Genomic DNA, 19,993 nt, shown 5'->3' on the forward strand with positions numbered 1-19,993 from the left:
CTCCGCTGCAGCACAGTAGTGTAGACACTTGCTAGAGGGCTGGAAGGCGTTTTCCTGACACTAGTAAATCTGCCCTCCCCACAGCTGCAGTGAGTGCTTCTGGGGGACAATGCTGGCTTAGGGCCTACACTCTCTAACCCAAACATGGCTGGAGAGAAAAGAGAGTGACATACACAGAGAAACAAACAGAGCGTCCCCCAAAACTAGCACCTCCCCTAAATATTTCCCTAAAGTAAATCTCTCCTCTGAGGACTGTATCCTTGAGAGCCTGGCTTTTATTGGGCACTCAGAGGAAGTCATGCAACAATATCATATCATTTATAGTTTTTCCATGGGCTTCTCGGAGCCTCCATTCGAAGATCTCAGTGCACCCCCTTAGAAGCACGTCTTGGCATTTGAGAAACACTGGCCTATAAATACTTGCTTGCAGTCGGGAGATGGCGGTGCAGGAAGTTGCATTGTAACTGCCCTCATTTTGCTTTTAAAAAGAAACATTTCTTCTTTGCACTGGGACAGACGTGTACCCATTGCCATGTGCTATCATTTCTGTGCTTTCGCAAGTTGCCAGGATTTTAACAAGCTGGCAGCCATTGCAAGACTAAACCTGAGGCAAGGCCAAGAAAAGGACGCAAAGGGAACACGCACACCCACAGAGCGACTTTGAAGAAGCTTTACAGTGGGTTTGAAGATAACAGGCCAGATCCCCGACTGATGTAAAATCAGCATAGGTCCAGTGACTGCTACAGAGCAAGGATGACACAAGTAGTAGTTCAGGGCACCATCCATGGGTAACTCTGTATTGGAAAGGAAAAACAGTTCCAGATAAAGGACAGAGGAAAATGCACTAAGATCTGAGAAAGGTGTTGCAGTATCCATTTCTGAAAAGCACACTCTTGGTATTTTTAATTAACTTTAGATTCCTCCGTCTCCAAGAGCAATGGGTCTGAACCGAAATCTAGGGTGAAGGCAAGGAAAGATTCAGCTCTCCCTTCTCTGCTAAATGAGAGAAAACTGCCCCTTGCTTGCTAAGCAGCACCGCTGACTCTCAGCTGCACCTCCTGTTTCAGTCTTCAACTACTGCTGAAATCTTAGAGCCAATGTTTGGCACTGAGTCTCTATAATGTAACAGGCAGAACCCCACATTCCGGGGGTTTAAACTCTGGATGCAAAACCAGAACTTCCCCACCATCCAAGCCATCTGGATTCAGTGTTCAGATACAGTCCATGCTACAAGCCCCAGTCTAACTCCATGTCCGAGCGTTTGGTGAGGGCTCCTCTCCACTGTGCTCTTTCATGGTTTATAAGTAGTTAAGGGGCAATGTGCTCGCAATGAAATCATGGGCCACATGAAACAACTCCTAAGACCCAGATCTGAGGACCAGTGTGCCAGAGAATTTGCAAAGATGATGGTGTCGCATACCCTGTGGCAAGCTTGCTTTGCTCTAAGCTCTGTGGCGAGGCTGGCTTGTTTCTGTGGGGCTCCGGCGAGAAGCTTTGACAGCTTCAGGCAGATTTAAAAAAAAAAAAAAAAGATTTGTAGTGAATTAAGTAAGTAATACTATTAGCAAAGGATTCTTTGACAGCTTGGAAAAGGGATGACTAAGAGAGGACATGCTAGAGGTCTATTACATCATGAATAGTGTGGAGAAAGTGAATAAGGAAATGTGCTTTACTCCTTGACAAACACAAGAACCAGGGGTCACCCAATGAAATAGGCAACAGGTTTAAAATAAAGAGAAGGAGGCACTTCTTTACATACAGTCAGTGGCACTCATCACCCAGAGGATGTTGTGCATGCCAAAAGTGTAACTGGGTTCAGAAAAAGAACTAGACACATTAAAGGAAGATAGTTCCATAAGTGGCTATTAGCCAAGATAGTCAGGGAGGCAATCCCATGGTCTGGGTGTCCCTAAATCTCTGACTGCCCAAAGCTGGAACCGGATAACAGAGGATGAATCACTCACTAATTGGCCTGTTCTGTTCATTCCCTCTGAAGCATCTGTCACTGGCCACTGTCAGAAGACAGGATGCTGGGTTAGATGGACCATTGGTCTAACCTAGTTCAGCCACTTTTATGTTTTTTAATTTAATATTAATAGTAAAACTCAAGCCCTCAAATGTTCATGAAAGCAGACACAGAGGGGCTGTACACAATCAATATGCTTTTGGAGATTCAGATGAACTTTTTGTGAGGTTTTTCTCCTCTTCGTTTGCTCAGATCTGCAAGCCATTTTTCTGAGAACTTCAGGAGGTGCTGAGAGAGCCTGCTTGATCCCAGGTGGTGTGAAGATGAAGATTCATATTACTCTTGTAGTTATTCTGTCAGACAGAGAAACACCATTAGGATTCTTGGTGCTGAGTGCCAAAGGAAACTTGTGAGACTTCCTCTGCTTGCAAGAGATGCATATGCCTTTCATGGTGACTTCATGGCAAATACAAACCCTAAATGGTCAGAGGTTGGGATTGCTCAGTGTTAATTGCTATCAGATGCTAGAATTCAGATAAGACTATTTTCCAACCCTCCTCTTAGGCAGTGCCATAAGGATCATGCTAATTCTGTTTGATGACTCATCTGGTATCATTTCAGTAGCAAGGGCTGGTGTGCGGGGGAAGATCCCTATGTTTTTAAACTTCCTTTAGCTTCAGTTTATCTGAATTCTGTTCAGATAGCATGTTTCTCTCCCACCACCTGGGTTCCACTTTAAAAGGGCATTTTCTCATGTCATGGCAATTTCAGAAAGACTTGCTGTATAGCTATGAAAGAGTAAGATGCTTTCTGCCTAAATTTTCGTCTCTCCCTCCCCCCCCCCCAACATGAAGGATTTTCAACCTCAGCTTATGAGATGTTTGGACAATTTATTCTCTCAGATTTAAGAGACTTCCCCTCTTGTATTTTAGTTTGCACCCCTGCCCCCAGGGTGGGAGGAATCATTCATGGTGGAGCTGTGCAGTTAGGTCAGCTCAAGGGTTTTGGTTAACAGAATCCAGATTTATTTCCATTTTATCCATTCCGTTGGTTGTCCAGAGGAAATCCCATTAGGCATAATTTTTTATTAGGGATATTTTTAGAATTGCTTCCCTATCAGCTTGTAGGGAAACGAAGGCCAAAACTGTTAATGTACAGGAGCGTGCACCAAGAAATGGAGTTCTGTCCCTCCCTTTGCCACTGATCTGCCCACTGACCTTGGGCAAATCATTTCACTTCTCTCTGCCTTAGTTTCACCAAAACTAAACCAGGGTGAATTATACTTGTCCACATCACAGGGACATTGTGAGGCTCACTTGGCAAGAGGCAACGTGGGTCAGTGGATTGGGTACTGGACAGGGGGACAAAGGAAAACTGTGCTCCATATTTCTGGCCATGCCACTGTTCAGCTCTGTGATCCTGGGCAAATCACTTTGCCACTTTCACTATGTTTCTATAGACTGCCTACCACAATGGGTTTCTATAGACTGCCTACCACCTGATCTTGGTTAGGACCGCTAGTCTTCCATAATACAAATAATCAGTAATAATCATTATTGCATGGAAAGTATCTGGGTAAAGTGCAAAGTATTACGTCTTACTTGGGATTTCTTGAGCAAGAGTAAGAGAGAGCTGATCAGAAACTAGCTGCAGACCTTGTAAGAAACAAGTGGGACTAGGATTGCTGGAATGAGCTACAGTGAATGATCTAAAGCCTTACATCTGCCATTGATAGGTGACCAGATGTCACGATTTTATAGGGACAGTCCCAATATTTGTGGCTTTAGATTATCCCCCACCCCATCCCGATTTTTCACACTTGGTATCCGGTCACCCTAGCCATTGAGGATCTGTACTTAAACTGCTATAAAAACAAATAATTAACACCCCCGTAACAAGTCTCTAAACACATCCCAGCAACTGGAAATGTGAAATGCTGGTCTGTCTTCCAACCTACTAGCAAGTTCCTTCCCTCTTTAGCTTTGTCATGACGAGGCAGTCATTAGTGTCCAGTAAGTGCTAAACAGCCAAGTGCTAAATTGGTATTGCAAGCCCCTGGAACTTAGACACATTAACTTACTTCCAAAGGAGCTGACTGTGGAATAAATTGAATAGTTATTCTTGCCCAGTCAATGTTAAGTATTAATTGGCTTAAAATTTAATGATTGCATAAACAGATTCTAGCTCTGGTACAGCCAGTGTATCAAGGCAATAATCTATACCTTACTAATCGGATGAGACGAACCTTAATCAACTGCTTCACGGTTTAAATAAAACAACCCTCAAATCAATAGAGAATCACTGTTTGTGTCAGTACAGCTGTCAGAGGCTTAGCTCCCTGTATGCTTCACTCTTTCATTGCCATGGCAGAGCATGGCCAGTTCACAAGGCCAAGGAGAATGGAGCTGCTTTGGATCTGGGGCATGCTAAGACGTTTCAGGTGCGAGTTTGGGTTGCCTTGTCTCTCCAGGGAGTCTGCTCATCTCAGCCAGGCCTCTTGGTCCATCCCCAGGACAGCTCTCCCTTGAGAAGCAGATGAGTAGTGCCATAGCAGAGCTGATGCTGGATGAAGACAGCTGGGGAATGAGAGTGGATGCAAGCCCCTTTGGGCCAGAAGACCGTACAGTTAAAAGTCAAGGAGGGCTACCATGAGGTTTCCTGTATGGTAGGTCATCTTCAAAGGGATGAGAGTCATCATCTTTCTCTGAAGCTTTTAAAAGCCCCATGACTCCTGTTGAGTCATTTGCAGCCATGGGTGCTCAGCAGCTTTGAAAGTCCTAGTGGTCCTACGTTAATGCATCACTTCACATTTTGGACCTTGTACACACAGAAGCGGGAGTTTTGGGGGCAATGCTGTCCCGTGATCAGGCCCCAATGGTTAGTTCAGTGGTTAAGTAGAAAGGAAAGCATGCAGGACTGGGACTCAGAAGATCTGGGTTACTCAGATTTGTCTCAGCTTCGTTGTAGGATCACAGGCAGGTCACTTAATGTCTGTGCCTCCATTTCCCCCCAGCTGTGAGATGGGGATAATGCTGCTTACCCACTTTGGTAAACACTTGGAGCTGCTATGGTATATTATTATTGACAAAAGCCAGGACCCCAGATGACAGGGACCTTACTCAAGCTTCACATTGGGTATTTAGGAGTTTGATCGTACAGTAGTTCTAGCTACTGTATGAGTTTTACCACTCAGTCTTGAATGGAGAGTCATCAAGAGTGCAGCTCTAAGTCCCTAGTAATCATGTTTTTTATGCTGGTGCCTACAAGCCAACTAAGAACAGGGCCCTTGAACTAGGCACTGTACGAACACAGTAAGAGACAGTCCTTGGCCCAGAGAGCTTGCAATCTAACTAGACAAGGTAGAGGAAAGCACAAGCTGCTTGAACTGCTTCCTGCAGCTTTGTCAGCTCTTCCCTGCTATTTCTTTCCCCAAGCCCGCCTGGCTGGGGATATGGAGGATGCATTGGGACAGCCCAGATCATTTACTCCATTTTGGTTTAGACTATTCCCACATATGACATCGACAAGCACCTTCTCTAAGTAGGGGTGCCAATCTGGATTTCTACATGCGCAGAGCTCGGCCAGTGTGATAGGAAATTAATATCATAATATTACATTCCAAGGTTTTCTATACCCTGGTTGTACACCACAGTGGTCTCCCAGCCGTACTCAGCATGACTTCTGTAAGCCCAGTGCATTAGGGTCCAGTTCTAACTATAGCCTTTTGTCAACATGTTTTAGCAGTAACAGGCCTGACCCTACAACACTTACTCACCCCGTTGACTACTGAGGTGAGACAGGACCACTACCTCGGAAGAGACAGTGGCTAGGGCACCAAATGGGACTCAGGAGAGCTAGCATCTCTAGCTGCCTAGTTTGGTCCCTGGCCTACTGTGTAACCTTGGGCAAGTCACTTCACCTCTGGGCCTCAGTTTCCCCAATATGTAGAACGGGGATAATGCTGCCCTCCTTCGCAGAGTTAGGTATTTTTTTTTATTAGCATGAGTAAGGGTCGCAGGCTCTAAGCCACTGCAGCATCAGGGATTCTCTGGCCATGACCGCATAGTCTAGGTTTCGGTGTTGTGTTCCCCTCCTGTCCTCCACCTCACCAATGTGGGCTCTTGGGTGGAACTGAACTTCCAAGCCTGCTTTCCCGGAGTTCGTACTGATTTTTAGAAATTGCAGGAAGTCACCACCACTGGAAATTGGTCTCTCTTTTTTGCTTATGCTTTGATGTAAGGGGGGGTGGGTGGGGTGCGAAACAAATGCAGTTTTAAACTGCTGCTAAACAAGACGTTAAAAAGAAGCGAATCTGAATGGATTGATCAAATTGTAGGAGTAAGAGCGAGAACAAGGCGGGATGGGTGGGAGGAATGAGAGAAAGGCAATTGGTTTGGTTATTTCTTCCAAGGATGATCGCTTGAGGAGCAGCTTGGGGCTCATCTTATTTCTCTCTCCCGCCCGCCCCCCCCCGTTAATGGGGAGCAGGGAGAAAGAGAGGCCACACGACAACTGTCTTGAAATGTACAGTCATACCCCCCTTTAGGAGAGGGAGGGCTCTCTGGAAGGAGTCAGCCCATTAACATTCGGCCCCTTGCTCTAGTTCTGAAAAGCTAGAGGTTTCACGTTCTAAAAGGATCGCACCTACACTTAAACTGTATTTAAAAACACATGGAAATGTCAGGCCCAGATGAAAAGAAAGAATGGTAAAAAGTCATCCACACATTGATTTTACCAGCTGGTTTCTTCCATTGACCCCCCCCCCCCCGTTAGTGCTGGAACAGGAACAGCCAGAACCACGAATACAAATAGCGATCAGAGGGCATCAGATGCCACCCAGTAATTTGCAAGTGAAAGGCCCGATGTAGGGAGGTGCTGAGCAGTCTGAATTCCCAATGAAGTCAAAGGGAGCTAAAGGCACTCAGCACCTCTGGGCCATAAGTGAGATAAGGGTGGACCCTAGCATATAGTGCAGGGGAGGGAATGTGGTGGGGCCAATGGGGAGGAGACTGGAATTGCTGGAAACATGAGGTTTAAAGAGATTTGCAGGAAGAGGGGCTGGGGTCAGTAGGTGCTTGGTAACAGACAGGGGCACGTGCTAATGAAAGCTAGTCACCGAGAACAGCTGCTGTAGATACACATTTACGGGGCGGGGGGGGGAAGCCATGATCATAGGAATTAGCATCATTCAGAGCCCAGCACAAGGCCTATGTGCAATTTAAGCTCTCAAAATAGGGTGCATAGGCCTTGTATTGGAGTGAGTTTAATCCAATGAGTGACTTGAGATGCTTAGAAATTAGCATCCTAGCTAGAGCATTGTGGGGAGAACTGTAATGTTGGGTCCCCCCTTGGGGCAGGGCTGTTACCGATGCCTCTGTCTATGTCTAAACGGAGAGAGGAAAATATTGTCTTCCTTTTCAGAGAGCTCTGAACCATGAGGCCAAAATTACAACTGTACCAGCTCAATTCCTCTGGTCTTTGGGCAGCTGCCGGATGCTTAACCTTCCTCCTCCCTCAGTCCTTAGACGGAGATAAATGCTCCCCCCGTCACATGTGTTGTTCAATCCTTTCTGTAGTCCAGTGAAGACTTTATGGTGTCTGGTGTCTCAGCCACACCAGGACAAACAGATCTTGGACATTGTTCCATCTTGATATTATTTTGACACAGGGTTGTAAAAATGTATGTTTATATTGTCCCACTCACTGCAGGATCTTGGGCCCACACCCACAAAGGTATTTAGGCTCCTAATTTGCATTGAAATCGACAAAGTTAGGAACCTAAATATCTTTGGGGATCTTGGCCTTAGTACTTGTGCCGTGCAACCCAACTGCCTTTTAATTTGCCATTTACATAGACAAGTATCATCAGCATCATCTCCATTTGGTAGATGGATGTGCAGACTAAAGGCCAGGTTTTCAAGGGCTTAATGCCCACAATTGGAGCTGGATTTTCCAGAGGCGTTCAGCTCTCATTCAGGCACCTAGTTAAGGGATAGACTTGCTCCTTCTTGAAAAGCTGGCTAGTAATTTTGGCATCTAAAAAGAAACTGAGGTTTTCTGAAAAATCCAGCCCTTCCATGACTTGCCCAAAGTCATACCTGGGTCTGTGGTCAAGGCAGAAGGAATTGAACCGAGATCTCGAGTCCCACTCCAGTGCTACCAATAATCCAATGGAACAACAGTTCAGAAGTGAAGCAGGTGGTCATTCTGGTAATTAACCCAGGGAAGAAATTTCCATGGCTTCTCTAGACTAGAAACCCTGAGCAGGGCCACTGTTCAGTGTTATAATTTATCTGCCTACTTTACAGAGAAATTCAAACAGCTGAATGCCTGTTGAGTGGCATTATGCTGTGGATCCACATAGTGCCCCATCCTTAACAGAGCTAGTTTGGTCACTTTCTTTAGATGTTTCCTAGAAATAGATGGAGGTTGGGAAGGCAGAGGGCAGCCTTCATTTGGCATTTACTAGATTGTCACAACCATTTCTGTGTTTTCCATCTATAAATCTGAGCCAGCCCCTCCCAGGGATTTTTCCATGGACGTAGAGCCTGTTAATATGTAGCTAATAGGATTTAGGAATAAGGCAGCTTGAATGTAATTAGTAACAAAGCAAGAGGGTTTTAAAGGAGGTTATTAATTATATACATTGCTGTTTACAGGAGAATGACAACATTAGCTCCATTAAGCACAGTTATCAATGCATAATCATTTCAACTTAATGAAACTAATACATTTCACAGGGACAGTTACAAGTATCCTTTACTGGCTGAAACTATAGTAATGTGCTAGCCAGTCAGTTTGCTGGTTTCGTAAGAAGCCCTGACTGAGAACATCTCAGCCTTCACTTTTCACAGCAGTATCATCTCTCAGTGGTAGGCCTGCTCTAACCACCACTCAGGTTCCTGGGGTCTATGCCCTGTTCTGCTACAGACTTACTGTGTGACCTTGGTCAAGTCCTTAATTTGTGCCTCATTTTAGTGTTTGAGGCACAAAGAAAGAATTAATAGCACCGTTTTTAAAAAACAGTAAAATATTATAGGAAAACGGGGGGGGTGGGGGGTCTTAATTTTCTAAAGGACCTGCCATCATGTGACATCGGAACATGCCATTTTTGTTTTATCCTGGCCTTGCTTTTAGAAGAAAGTCCTGTGTCACTGCCAAATAAAGAAGAGTGCTTTAGTTTCCAGTAATAACTCCCTTCAGCCAGTAGTCTCCGAGTGAATGAATATACCCGCTCCCCATCTAAGAAACACAGACACCAATGCAGAAAGATACTGTAAGTCATCCAAGAAATCAGCAGGAGAATCCCAAGTAGAACTCAGGCCTCCTGACTCTCAGTGCTGAGCTCTAACCATGAGTCAGCTCTGCCCCTCACAAACACTGGTGGCATATGTTGCTATTAACAAGTCAGGGAATTCTGTTGCTATGCAATGAACACACTTTGCAGTTGGCATCTTAAAAGGCAGGAGTAAAAGGTTTGTCTTGAATGTGCTTTTAGAAACATGAAGAAAAAAATAAAAAGACTCCCCAGAATACCTCCATGGAAAGTATCTGGAGTTGTATCAGTAAGAAACAATCCAGAAGCAGCACCCCTCTGTTCAAGGAGAAACTGGTGCTGAAGCAGTTTTAGAATTAAGAGCGTCATTATTTTTTGGTGTTTAACACAGTATGAGCAAGGTAGAAATCTACCCTGGATGACCTGCCAGTTATAAACCTTGTTGTGCATGGATACAATGCTACTGCTGCCTTTCTGTCTTATGTGTTTTGTTTGTTATAGCCACAGGAGGGTTGATTGACAGCTCACCCTCTCAATGCAATATGAATCCCAGAGCATTTTTATTTGAAAGGTTTCGACTTTTATAAAAAAAAAATACAGACAAATACACAGGATGTCCATCTTGGCCTTCTGGGGACAAACCACTACTATAAAATAAATAACTGGCTGCCTCAGACTTTGTCCTCCCTGTGAGGCACGAGAAAAAGTAAAATAAACTTTGTCAGACTCCGTTCCAGAGGAGAGGAGCTATAAAGAGCAGGGGACGGGGGGAAGGAACATTAGGTAGAGACTGAATAGGCGTAGAGTAGTCCAATCTATGGATGCTGTGACTCTGGGAGGAAAGCCACTGAATGGAAAACAGCATCCGTCCAGAAGAATCCTGCACTGCCAGCGCCTATCCGCATATAGGGTCCCATTCTGCAACGTGCCTACTAGTGGTGGTGGGCAGGGAGAGAGGGAAGTAGCAGCTTTTCGCCATCTGTGCCTAGCCCACCTTGGGAGTTGGCTGCCAATCCATTCCCGCCCCCCCCCCCCGCCCAGCCCCCCCAGCATAAGTTAGAGCAGCCTCGGGAGTTGCTCCAATGCACAGCAGCCTTCCAACAGCTGCTTATGGCCTGCCTCAGTGGCCCAGAATTCCCATCGTGGTGCATACTCTAGGCCCACACTTCCCGCCTGCCCAAAGTTAATGCCACCTCGGGTGACACTCCCTCTGCTAGGGCTTGCAAGGAGAGCTGTGAACAAGGGCCGGAAGAGGGAGGGGGGAATCAGAGTGCAGGCTGCCAGAAGAGACTGGCTTGGGCACAAAACAAACCATGGCACCACGGGAAGTCCTGAGCCCGCTCCATTCCATCGGATGTCAACGGGAGTCGAAGCTACTCAGCACTTAACTGGAGGTGCTCACCCTTCATAGGCCCCTAGCGAGAGGGGAAGCGTATGGTGTAACTGTATTGGGATGCAAGAGGAAATAACACAGACTGGGAGACTATAGGAAAGGGAGCGGGGCAAGTAGTGAAGTGGACCCATTTTGTTCACTTGGGGGCAGCAGACACTGATATACCCACCACCAGCCCTGCAAACACGCCTTCGCTCGCGACGTGGCAGCCGCCATCTTGGCCAAGACACCAGGGATTGAATCCAGGCCCTCTGGCGCTTGAAGCACGAGCAGCTTAAGCCAAAGTTCTCTGGTGGGGGCTGTAGCAGGCTCAGTGCCTCGGAGACTCAGGGAACTGTAACAGTCACCGAGGAGCCACACTGGATTGCCCCAGCCCCATCTCACTCATTCAGAGATGACTTTTGGACAGCCGAGAAAGCCTCAAAACTATTCTAGCTGCAATTTCATTGCTAATTAAGCGCAGAAATAATTTTGCTTCTGCTGCGTGTAATAAAGTGACATGACAGATTAAAAGCACCACTTCGAGCTTTGCAAATTTAAAAGAAAAAAAAGAAAAAAGGCATAACTCAGTCCACCACCTATTCCTTCCAAAGCAGCTAATCAAGTGCAGCTGCTATGCTAACCTCACATCCACTTCAATTAAAGACACCCAGCCCAAATTTGGAAACAATTAAAAACCCCATTATCTTCAATTTACCACTATCTTCATCTGTCTATTTTCTGCCACACTGCAGAGCACAGGTGACACCACTGCAGCAGGGGCCACTTGGGACACACTGGCTCCTCCATCCTAGGCTACCTTTGCTCCTTGTTAAAACCGCTCGCTCACACCTAGTTTTACCTTCATGCTGGAAATGGTTTAGTCTTGATTTATTCCAATTAGTCATAATTTGTTGTTTTAATGAGCTGTTCTGCAGGCTTTATTTGCTTCATACTCATTGTTCTCCTCAGCTGTTGCGATATGCTTCAAGGAGAGCGCTTAATCCAAGATTTCCCCGCTACCCCACTCTTTAAAAAGGGGCAAATCGAGACTAAACCTGGAGGTGGGGGTGGATTAGCTCTGGAGGGCATTGGGGCCTTTTCTTCTTTGGGGGAGTGGAGAAATTTGCAATGCAAACACATCACTCATCACCCAAGAGAGCTGGGCCTAGTCCCCAGAAATTGTGGTTTTGGGATGTAGCTTAATGATTTCACATTGGGAAAAGACTAAAGAGGACAGACTATTCTGTCTTTGGATAAGCATAGAGCATCCTAACATTGACAACAGGCAGCTTCCCCCCCCCGAGAGGAAAGTTGGCATTCGTGTTCTAGTATAAAGCTAGGAAACAACAGACAGTGTGTGGTTTGTGCTGCACCTCAGAGAGGGGAGGCAGGGGGAAGATGGCTTTAAGCCACCTGCGTGCTGCTCGGATTCAGAGTCGGCTGAGAGCCAATGCATACTCTGGTGAAAGTCAGAACAGCCCCAGGAGTTATTCTGTGTTGTGGTAGCCTCTCCAGGGCTATGTTACAGCCTAGAATCCCCATAGTAACATGTGCTGCAGAGATGCCCCTTCCTGCTCTGCAGGGGATGTCATTTTGCAGAGTGTGCTGCTCCGCCCCTACCTGCCTGACCCTGCAACCACCCGGAGAAGCCCAAGCTAGTGGGGGCAGGGCCATGCTGTTCTGGAAGTTCATGCAACCAAGTTGGATGTCCTGTATTCTGGGGATGCATCAGTGGCCAGCCTACTGGGAATGGATCAAGAGGAATCTAAGGAAATGAAGAGAAAGAAACCCTGTTGTAATAATTGGGCCTACAAATTGACCCTAATTGTGAACTAAACTGTGGGAAAGTGGATACAACTTTATGGAATGTTCCAATCATACCATGAAATGTTGATGAGGAAAAGTGCAAAGGGAGACAAAGACTCAATTAGTCCAAACAAGGCGGTCTACTGGTATCATGCAAGGACTAGGTTTGTCTCATAAGCAAGATGAGTATGGGACTAGAAGTCAATGGACCATAATTGGTGCATCAGAAAATAGGCCTAATTGGTGGATAGAAGAATGAGAGGATGGGCCATTCTGCCCATCACTCCCTTTTGGGGTCCTTAAAAGAAAAATACTTTGGTGGAGAACCAAGCATGAGGGCAACAACTGCTGACTGAAGAATGTGGAAGGAGTCAGCTTCACCATCATGACTGCCACCTTCCATCATCTCCTGCGACCCTGGGATCCACTGTGACACTGGTGGGCCTTAGTCAGCCTCAGGCAATCCCAATGCACCCCAGCGCAGGGACCTTGGGCAGCAGTAACCCCTGAGCTGCTCCATGGGGCTTGTGGCAGATTCCCTAAAACAGGGGGAGAGACTCACAGGGAGCCTGTACCAGGTTCTATTGCTTGCAGATCTTGAGGCTCAATAGCCCTCCTTGCTGTTGGCCAGGTCAGGCTCCAGCCCCTGATAAGGGAGGGAAACCATTGGACTGGAGGGTCCAAGAGACCTTGCCCATTTCTACACTCCATGTAAGGACTTCCTGGAAGTCCCATCCCCTCACCATAGCACTCCCCACCACCATATACAGAATCCTCTCAGACTCCACTGTTTAGGCTAGAGGTGGAACTGTCTGGGATCGAAGTAGCTTCGTGGCGGCTGAGGCGCAGCTAGGCCACGTCACTCTATACAGGCTCCATCCCCAGTGGTAGGCCAAAGTTTCCTCCTTTGTACTTAGCCATACAGCAATACTGGCTATCTGAGGTGACGTACAACTCACATTGCCTGCAGCATCCATTTTAAACTGCAGCTCCGTGGCCCAGTGCAGCCTTCTGCATGTCGTCTCCAGGGCTTAATTTGTGCCGGGGCTGAGCCTCGGCACCTCTGGGCTTGCCGTGTCAGTTATGAAAGTAAAAGAAGTTGCTTGAGCCCCAGCACCTCTTTCATTACAAATTAAGCATTCCCCAGCCACGTTCTTAAGCAGCTTTGGGGTTCAGACAAGCCTATACAGAAATAGCACATGGAGGTTGCTTAGCAAAGCAGACCCATATTTAGACTCTCCTGTGCCTCACAGAGAGATACTCAAGATTCCCCTCCCACAGGACAATATGCTACAACCTGTGATCTTTAGAACTGGCCCCTGAAATGAATGGAAAAACAATAAAAAGATATTACCTCACCCACCTGGACTCTCTAATATCCTGGAACCAATACTGCATAAGGAAAAAACCACTGCCATTTCCCAAAAACATAAAGGTGGGAGGAAGGGGAAACGTCAGGAAGCCAAGTTTCCCCTACAATTGTCCAAAAGAGCTTTAGATCCATATGGAACCAAGTTTGTAGGCTCACATCTTACAGGTGGCAAGAATTGTTTCCCGCTGTGTTTTTTTAGGTCTCTGCAGTTCTCTTTCTACAAAGGATCTTCATTCAGTACAACTGGTGATGCCTCAGCAATAAAGCATACATTTATCAAACAGCACAATGCAAATCATCTGGAATCTGATTACATAATTATGTCAGTCTCTAGCTTTGATTGGGTGTTTTAGCAGGACTTTTTTTTGTCTAATCTTTCAAACATCTGGTCTTTGATCTATAGCTAGGCTGAAATTATGCAGCCAGGCATCAATAGGGACAGAGGATATGACATTTGCACTCTTGGGAACATTTTATTACACAACAGGATCTGAAAGATCTAATTAGGATCATTTCTTAGCATCCTTTGGCAGTACAAATTATTTTGCTTCAACTAATATGAATATTGATAAATACTATGCAACGCCAGTGCAGACAGTTGCTTGGCAGGCTAGTATTTATTGTTACTCACCTGTTGGAGTATAATTTAGAGTGGTTGAAAGAGAAGAGCATCTTCATTTTGCATGCCATAGGCAAAGTAACTGTCTATAAATTACAGTTCTTTCCTTCCTCTGCTATATTCCAGTTGGGTTTTGTTATGGGGTGAGAGGAGAGAACATTAATTCAATTGAACTGGGTATTGTGGCTTTAAGAAAGCGTAGCCACTGGAAATAGCTCTCTTGATTGCGTTCCACAGGACTGCTATCTTCGGCAGATCCATCATGTAGAAAGCCCATTCCTCTCCAAATATGAAAAGCTCCCCTCATTAAAATTCTGTGCTTCGGTGTCTCCATATTAAAGCAGATATTAAGCCATAAAACGTAATATGTTATGACACCATAAAATGCAGTGTAATTGCTATAAAACCATAAAATGTAATGTAATTGGCATAGCAACCATTATCTCTCTGTGTTATGGTTCTAACTGTTTGAAAACCGTTATCTTACACTATGGTTGAGGACAAACAAACGATTCATATTCTTTGTTACTAGAGATTAGAATGGTGAAATGACTCAACATGAACCCCTCTCTCCCAGCCTCCTAGAGGACTCACTTCCTGTTTAGAGGTAGTGGACAATCATGTCAAATGTTAAAATGAATGCGGGAATGCTACATTGTTCAAAACAGCTCTTTTTCCCCCCCCATCATTACCATTTGTTGCCACACCAAGGGGAATTTTAAAGAGCTTCCATCAGTTCAGTAATTAGAGAACCTTTAAAAACAAAGCTAAATTTATAAATAATTATTAAATACATAACATTCCATAGCATGCAATAGAATAACTTAAAATCACACACTAGAGGCCCACATACAAAAATACCTATATAATAGGTCATTATTTCTAATTGCTCGTGCTAGCCTCAGCTGTTAAGAAGTTATTGCTAATGCATTTTACAACATGCTTTATAAGAAGTTATCAAGGAATTCATCAGATAGTAAAACCAAATACAAAATGAGACTGTGATTTAAAAAAAAATATCTATTTTTAATTAAATAAATATGTAAAGAGCCACTGCCTGCTAGTTTAGGCTCAGTAGCTCACCTGCCTTGGAACCGTGGTCCCGTAAAGAAAGTTTTCTGGATTTTAAAAGGTCAGGCTCTGGCTGGTAGCATTTGTTACAAGGGAGCTACTCACGAATAGCCAAAGGCAGAATTTGATCCTAAATCTCTCTCTAAAAAAAATAACCTAAACTCATTAGTTCTGTTGCAGAATTTTTTAACAACAAGATAGCAACAGCTGTTCCAGTATTTCATGATACTATAAAGTTTGTTTTGCTGCTGCAAAGATAGCTACACCAAATGGCATGATCCTGTGAGGATCCATGATCTACTTTCAATTCCCCCTGACATTAGCATCACCCAAAGCATGCAGGATCAGACCCGCTGTTAGTCAGCTATAGGAGCATGAGTTACCTATGTAAGGCCTGAACCTGCATCATTGATTATGGCTATGAAAACCCAGCCAAGCTGATGTGTGTCCCATTAGATCAAGAGCAGGAAGAATTGCTGGGAGAAGCCAATGCTTCCCAAAAGGAACTACAAACATAACAACTATAAACATTAGCTCGATGGGGATGCCTTTGTCCTCCAGAGCAAAGTGGATGATCAACACGCAATGTCAGCAAAGGAAGATTGATTGGAAACAATGATCTTACCTTGAGAAACCCTTCAGCCAAAGGGACCCCAGGCACACCAAGAAGCATCAAATGAAAGGTCTCCTCAGGGTTTGCTCCAAATCCACTCTCAGACCTCCTTTTCTTCAGAGTCAAGGCAAAGAAAACCCAAGTGCCTTCTCCACAGGATAACGCACAGGTGGCACCCTTCTCCAAACAGTTACTTTCCCTCAGCATCTGTACTCAATTCTCTAGCCACGCCCCACAGCCAGCTCCCTTCTTTTCCGAGTCTATGCCCTGGCTGGGAGGTTAATTGGCTCCAGCTGGTTCTGATTCTTGCCTTGTATCCTGGATTCCCCCAGGCTTTTGGCCTCAGTCTCCTTCTTGATAGTCCCAGAACCCAGGCAGGTGGTTTTCCCCCTCGCATTCCTAAGGAAGGCTTTACCCAGACCCACCAAGGGACTTAACTTTTAGGCACCTCCAAAATCACAGGGAAACCCTGTGAACCACAAAGCCCGAGTTAGGAGCCTAGGCTCCCAGTGCAGTGAATGGGGAAAAATAGGGACCTTGGAATGTGATCCAGAAAAGCCAGCATGCTAGGTGGGGAGCTGCCTCAGTTAGCTAATGGCAGATGCCCATGAGAGGGGTGTGTGTTAAGCACCCCTGCCCCTCTCCTGGAAATAGGTGCCTAAATCCAGGCTGCAGGGAAGCAACTACCTTTGCTTAGCGATCCCCAGGTGGGAACTTGTCTCCTGGAGTCAGGCAGCTTCCGTGCCTAAGCTGGTTCTTGCAGGAATGAAAAAAACAACAACCCCAAAATGAGGAGTCCTTGGGGCACCTTAGAGACTAACAAATGTATTTGGGCATAAGCTTTCGTGGGCTAGAACCCACTTCATCAGATCTAGCCCACAAAAGCTTATGCCCAGATAAATTTGTTAGTCTCTAAGGTGCCACAAGGATGCCTCATTTGTTTTTGCTGATACAGACTAACATGCCTACCACTGAAACCTTGCAGGAATGAGTTATGCACCTGCCTTACTCCACACAAAACCAGCCAGTGGAGGAAAGCCCACCTTAACTTTCTAGGCCAGTCGTTAGAGGACTCACCTAGGTTGGGGGGAAATCCAGTTCAATGCCCCCCTCTGTTAGGGAGGGACAAAAGATCTGAACAGGTGGTAACCTACCTCTCAGGTGGGTGCTCTACCCACTGAGCTACGGGACATTCTGCCAGGGGGCTCCTCAGTCTGACCACTTGAAGTGGTTCCATTGTGGCTTACTCGTGAAAAAGTGATTGGAGCAGCGGGCTTGGACCCTGGGTCTCCCATGGCCCAGGTGGGTGCTCTAAGCACTGGGCTACAGAGTCATTCTCTCTCTCTCTCTCTCTCTCTCTCTCTGGCCCAATGACTATTCCACTGCGGATAAATACTTACATAGTTACTGGATCAGAGAGAGAATGCACAAGTGAGAGCTGGGGGTGGAATGGGACACCCCGAAGTGAGGCAGCAGGGCACATGCACAGAGGCAGAAATATAAGCGTATGTTTTTCCAAACTCTGCATCCCAGAGGGTGTTATCGAATAAAGTGTGATTTTGAGGGAGTGGGGGAAGAAGCAAACAAATGCTTTGATTTTAAAGTGATGAACAAATCGAGTTGTTGGTAGTGGATACACATCTACCGGTGGAGACTAGTGACCTGGTGTATCCCAAGGTAACACAGCTGGAGATGTAATTCTATAACTCATCATTTGTCACTTTCAGCCCTTTTCTAGTTATTAAATGTCAAGATTAAGGCAAGTTATTCTTATGAAAAAATAGTGTGCATGTGGCAGCAATACATCCTACAGCTGGGAGAAACAGCTTCCAGATGGAGAACAGTGGTTATATTGTTATACAATGCACCTGTAAATGAGAGGCCTGGATAAGCGGTAGGTTTCACAGTATATTTCACTGTATGATGTAATTTCATCTCATGATACAATCTATCTTTATGGGCCCTAGTGTCTCATCTGCTAACACCACAAGACATGATGTCACACATGTAGGTCCATGGATCCCAAGGCCAGAAGGGACCATTGTGATCAATAGTCTGACATCCAGTATAATGCAGGTCAGAGAACTTCTCCAAAATAAGTCAGAGAGCAGAGCTTTTAGAAAGACAGCCAATCTTTTGTTGTAGACCCCACATTTTTAGAAATGAAACACCATTAGCCTGGCTACAGGTACGTGGCCACTGAGGGACCTACCTTATATGAAGATTAAAATCTGCATGAACTCTTGAATAAAAATTAAGGGTCCAATCCCACAAACTGTTCCTCACCAGGGTCCCGTCAGTGAATGCAATGGGGTGGCTCAAATCAATTAGAACATGAGCAACTGTTTGCAGATTGATTGCTAAGGACTTTACCTTTTTACTGTGTGATTTTTGTTGTTGTTGGTAACCAATAATAAATTACAGTGGAGCTGAACATGTGAGGCTGTATTTTTAACTCAGAGTTCTTGCTGACAAGAAATGCCCTGGGCCAGATTCAAAGCCAATGGAAAGACTCCCATTGTCTTCAGCTGAGTTCGGGGCCAAGCGACCCCTAAGCATCACTCAGGTTTGAATGACTCCTGGATACTATAATGCTGTGTGCTAAACAGGTGTTTAGAGTAAACAATGATACCTAATTAATAATTGCTATGATTACAGCTTTAATGCAGCCCTGAATGATCAAAATCCACAGAGTGGTGGCCAGGGCCGGCCTTAGGCCTATTCCACAAATTCCCCTGAATCGGGCCCCGCGCCTAAGAGGACATCGCGCCCAGTGAGAATCCCTTCCCTGGCTAGAGGCGCTTTTTAATTTTTACTCACCTGGCAGCGCTTTGGGTCTTCAGCGGCAATTCAGCGGCGGGTCCTTCACTCTCTCCGGGTCTTCACCGGCACTTCAGCGGCGGGTCCTTTGCTTACTCTGGGTCTTCGGCGACACTTCGGCAGCGGGTCCTTCAGTGCCGATAAAGACCTGGAGCGAGTGAAGGACCCACCGCCGAAGTGCCGCCAAAGACTCAGAGCACCACTGGGTGAATACAAGCCCCAAGTGTTTTTTTACAAGTGCTCTTTTTTTTAAGTTATCCCTGCCAGGGCCCAGTGAAAACAGTTTGAATTGGGCCCCGCACTTGCTAAAGCCAGCCCTGCCCTGAGGAACCCTAACCCTGGAGTGGGAAGCCCTACCCATAGGAACCCTAATCCTAGCTCAAAGTGCCCTACCCATAGGAACCCTATCTCTAGCTTCAAGTACCCTACCCTTAGGAACCCTAAACCTAGCTCTAAGTGCCCTACCCTTAGGAACCCTAACCCTAGCTCCAAATGCCCAACCCGTAGGAACCCTAATCGTACGGCAGAGCACCCTACCCATAGGAACCCTAACCCTAGGGTGGGAAGCCCTACCTATAGGAACCCTAAGCCTAGCTCCAAGTGCCCTACCCATAGCAACCGTAACCCTAGGGAGGAGCGTCCTACCCGTAGGAACCCTAACCCTAGCTCCAAGTGCCCTAACCATAGAAACCCTAACCCTAGGGCAAGAAGCCCTATCCATAGGAACCCTAACCCTAGCTCCAAGTGACCTACGAATATGAACCCTAACCCTAGTTCCAAGTTCCCTAACCTTAGGAACCCTAACCCCAGGGAGGGAAGCACTTCCTATAGGAACCCTAACCGTAGCTCCAAGTGCCCAACTCATAAGAACCCTAATCTTACGGCAGAGCACCCTACCCATAGGAACCCTAACCCTAGGGTGGGAAGCCCTACCTATAGGAACCCTATCCCTAGCTCTGCGTGCCCTACCCTTAGGAACCCTAACCCTAGGGGGGGAAGCCCTACCCATAGGAACCCTAACCCTCACTTCAAGTGACCTACTCATAGGAACCCTAACAATAGGGCGGGGCACCCT

At 46.0% G+C, this 19,993-nt stretch overlaps 1 protein-coding gene across 1 annotated transcript in view; it reads right to left on the reverse strand.

Moving 5' to 3' along the window:
• CCDC60 (coiled-coil domain containing 60) overlaps positions 1–16,310 on the reverse strand; it is a 143,731-nt gene extending 127,421 nt beyond the window's left edge. Inside the window, exon 1 of the mRNA XM_044989442.1 lies at positions 16,111–16,310. Within this exon, the coding sequence (XP_044845377.1) occupies positions 16,111–16,305 (195 nt within the window). The 5' untranslated portion in view covers positions 16,306–16,310. The remainder of the gene's footprint in view (positions 1–16,110) is intronic.
• Between the last annotated feature and the right edge of the window lie 3,683 nt (positions 16,311–19,993).

This window comes from Mauremys mutica, chromosome 16 (assembly GCF_020497125.1).
Source record: "Mauremys mutica isolate MM-2020 ecotype Southern chromosome 16, ASM2049712v1, whole genome shotgun sequence".
In the NCBI taxonomy this organism is placed as follows: Eukaryota; Metazoa; Chordata; order Testudines; family Geoemydidae; genus Mauremys; species Mauremys mutica.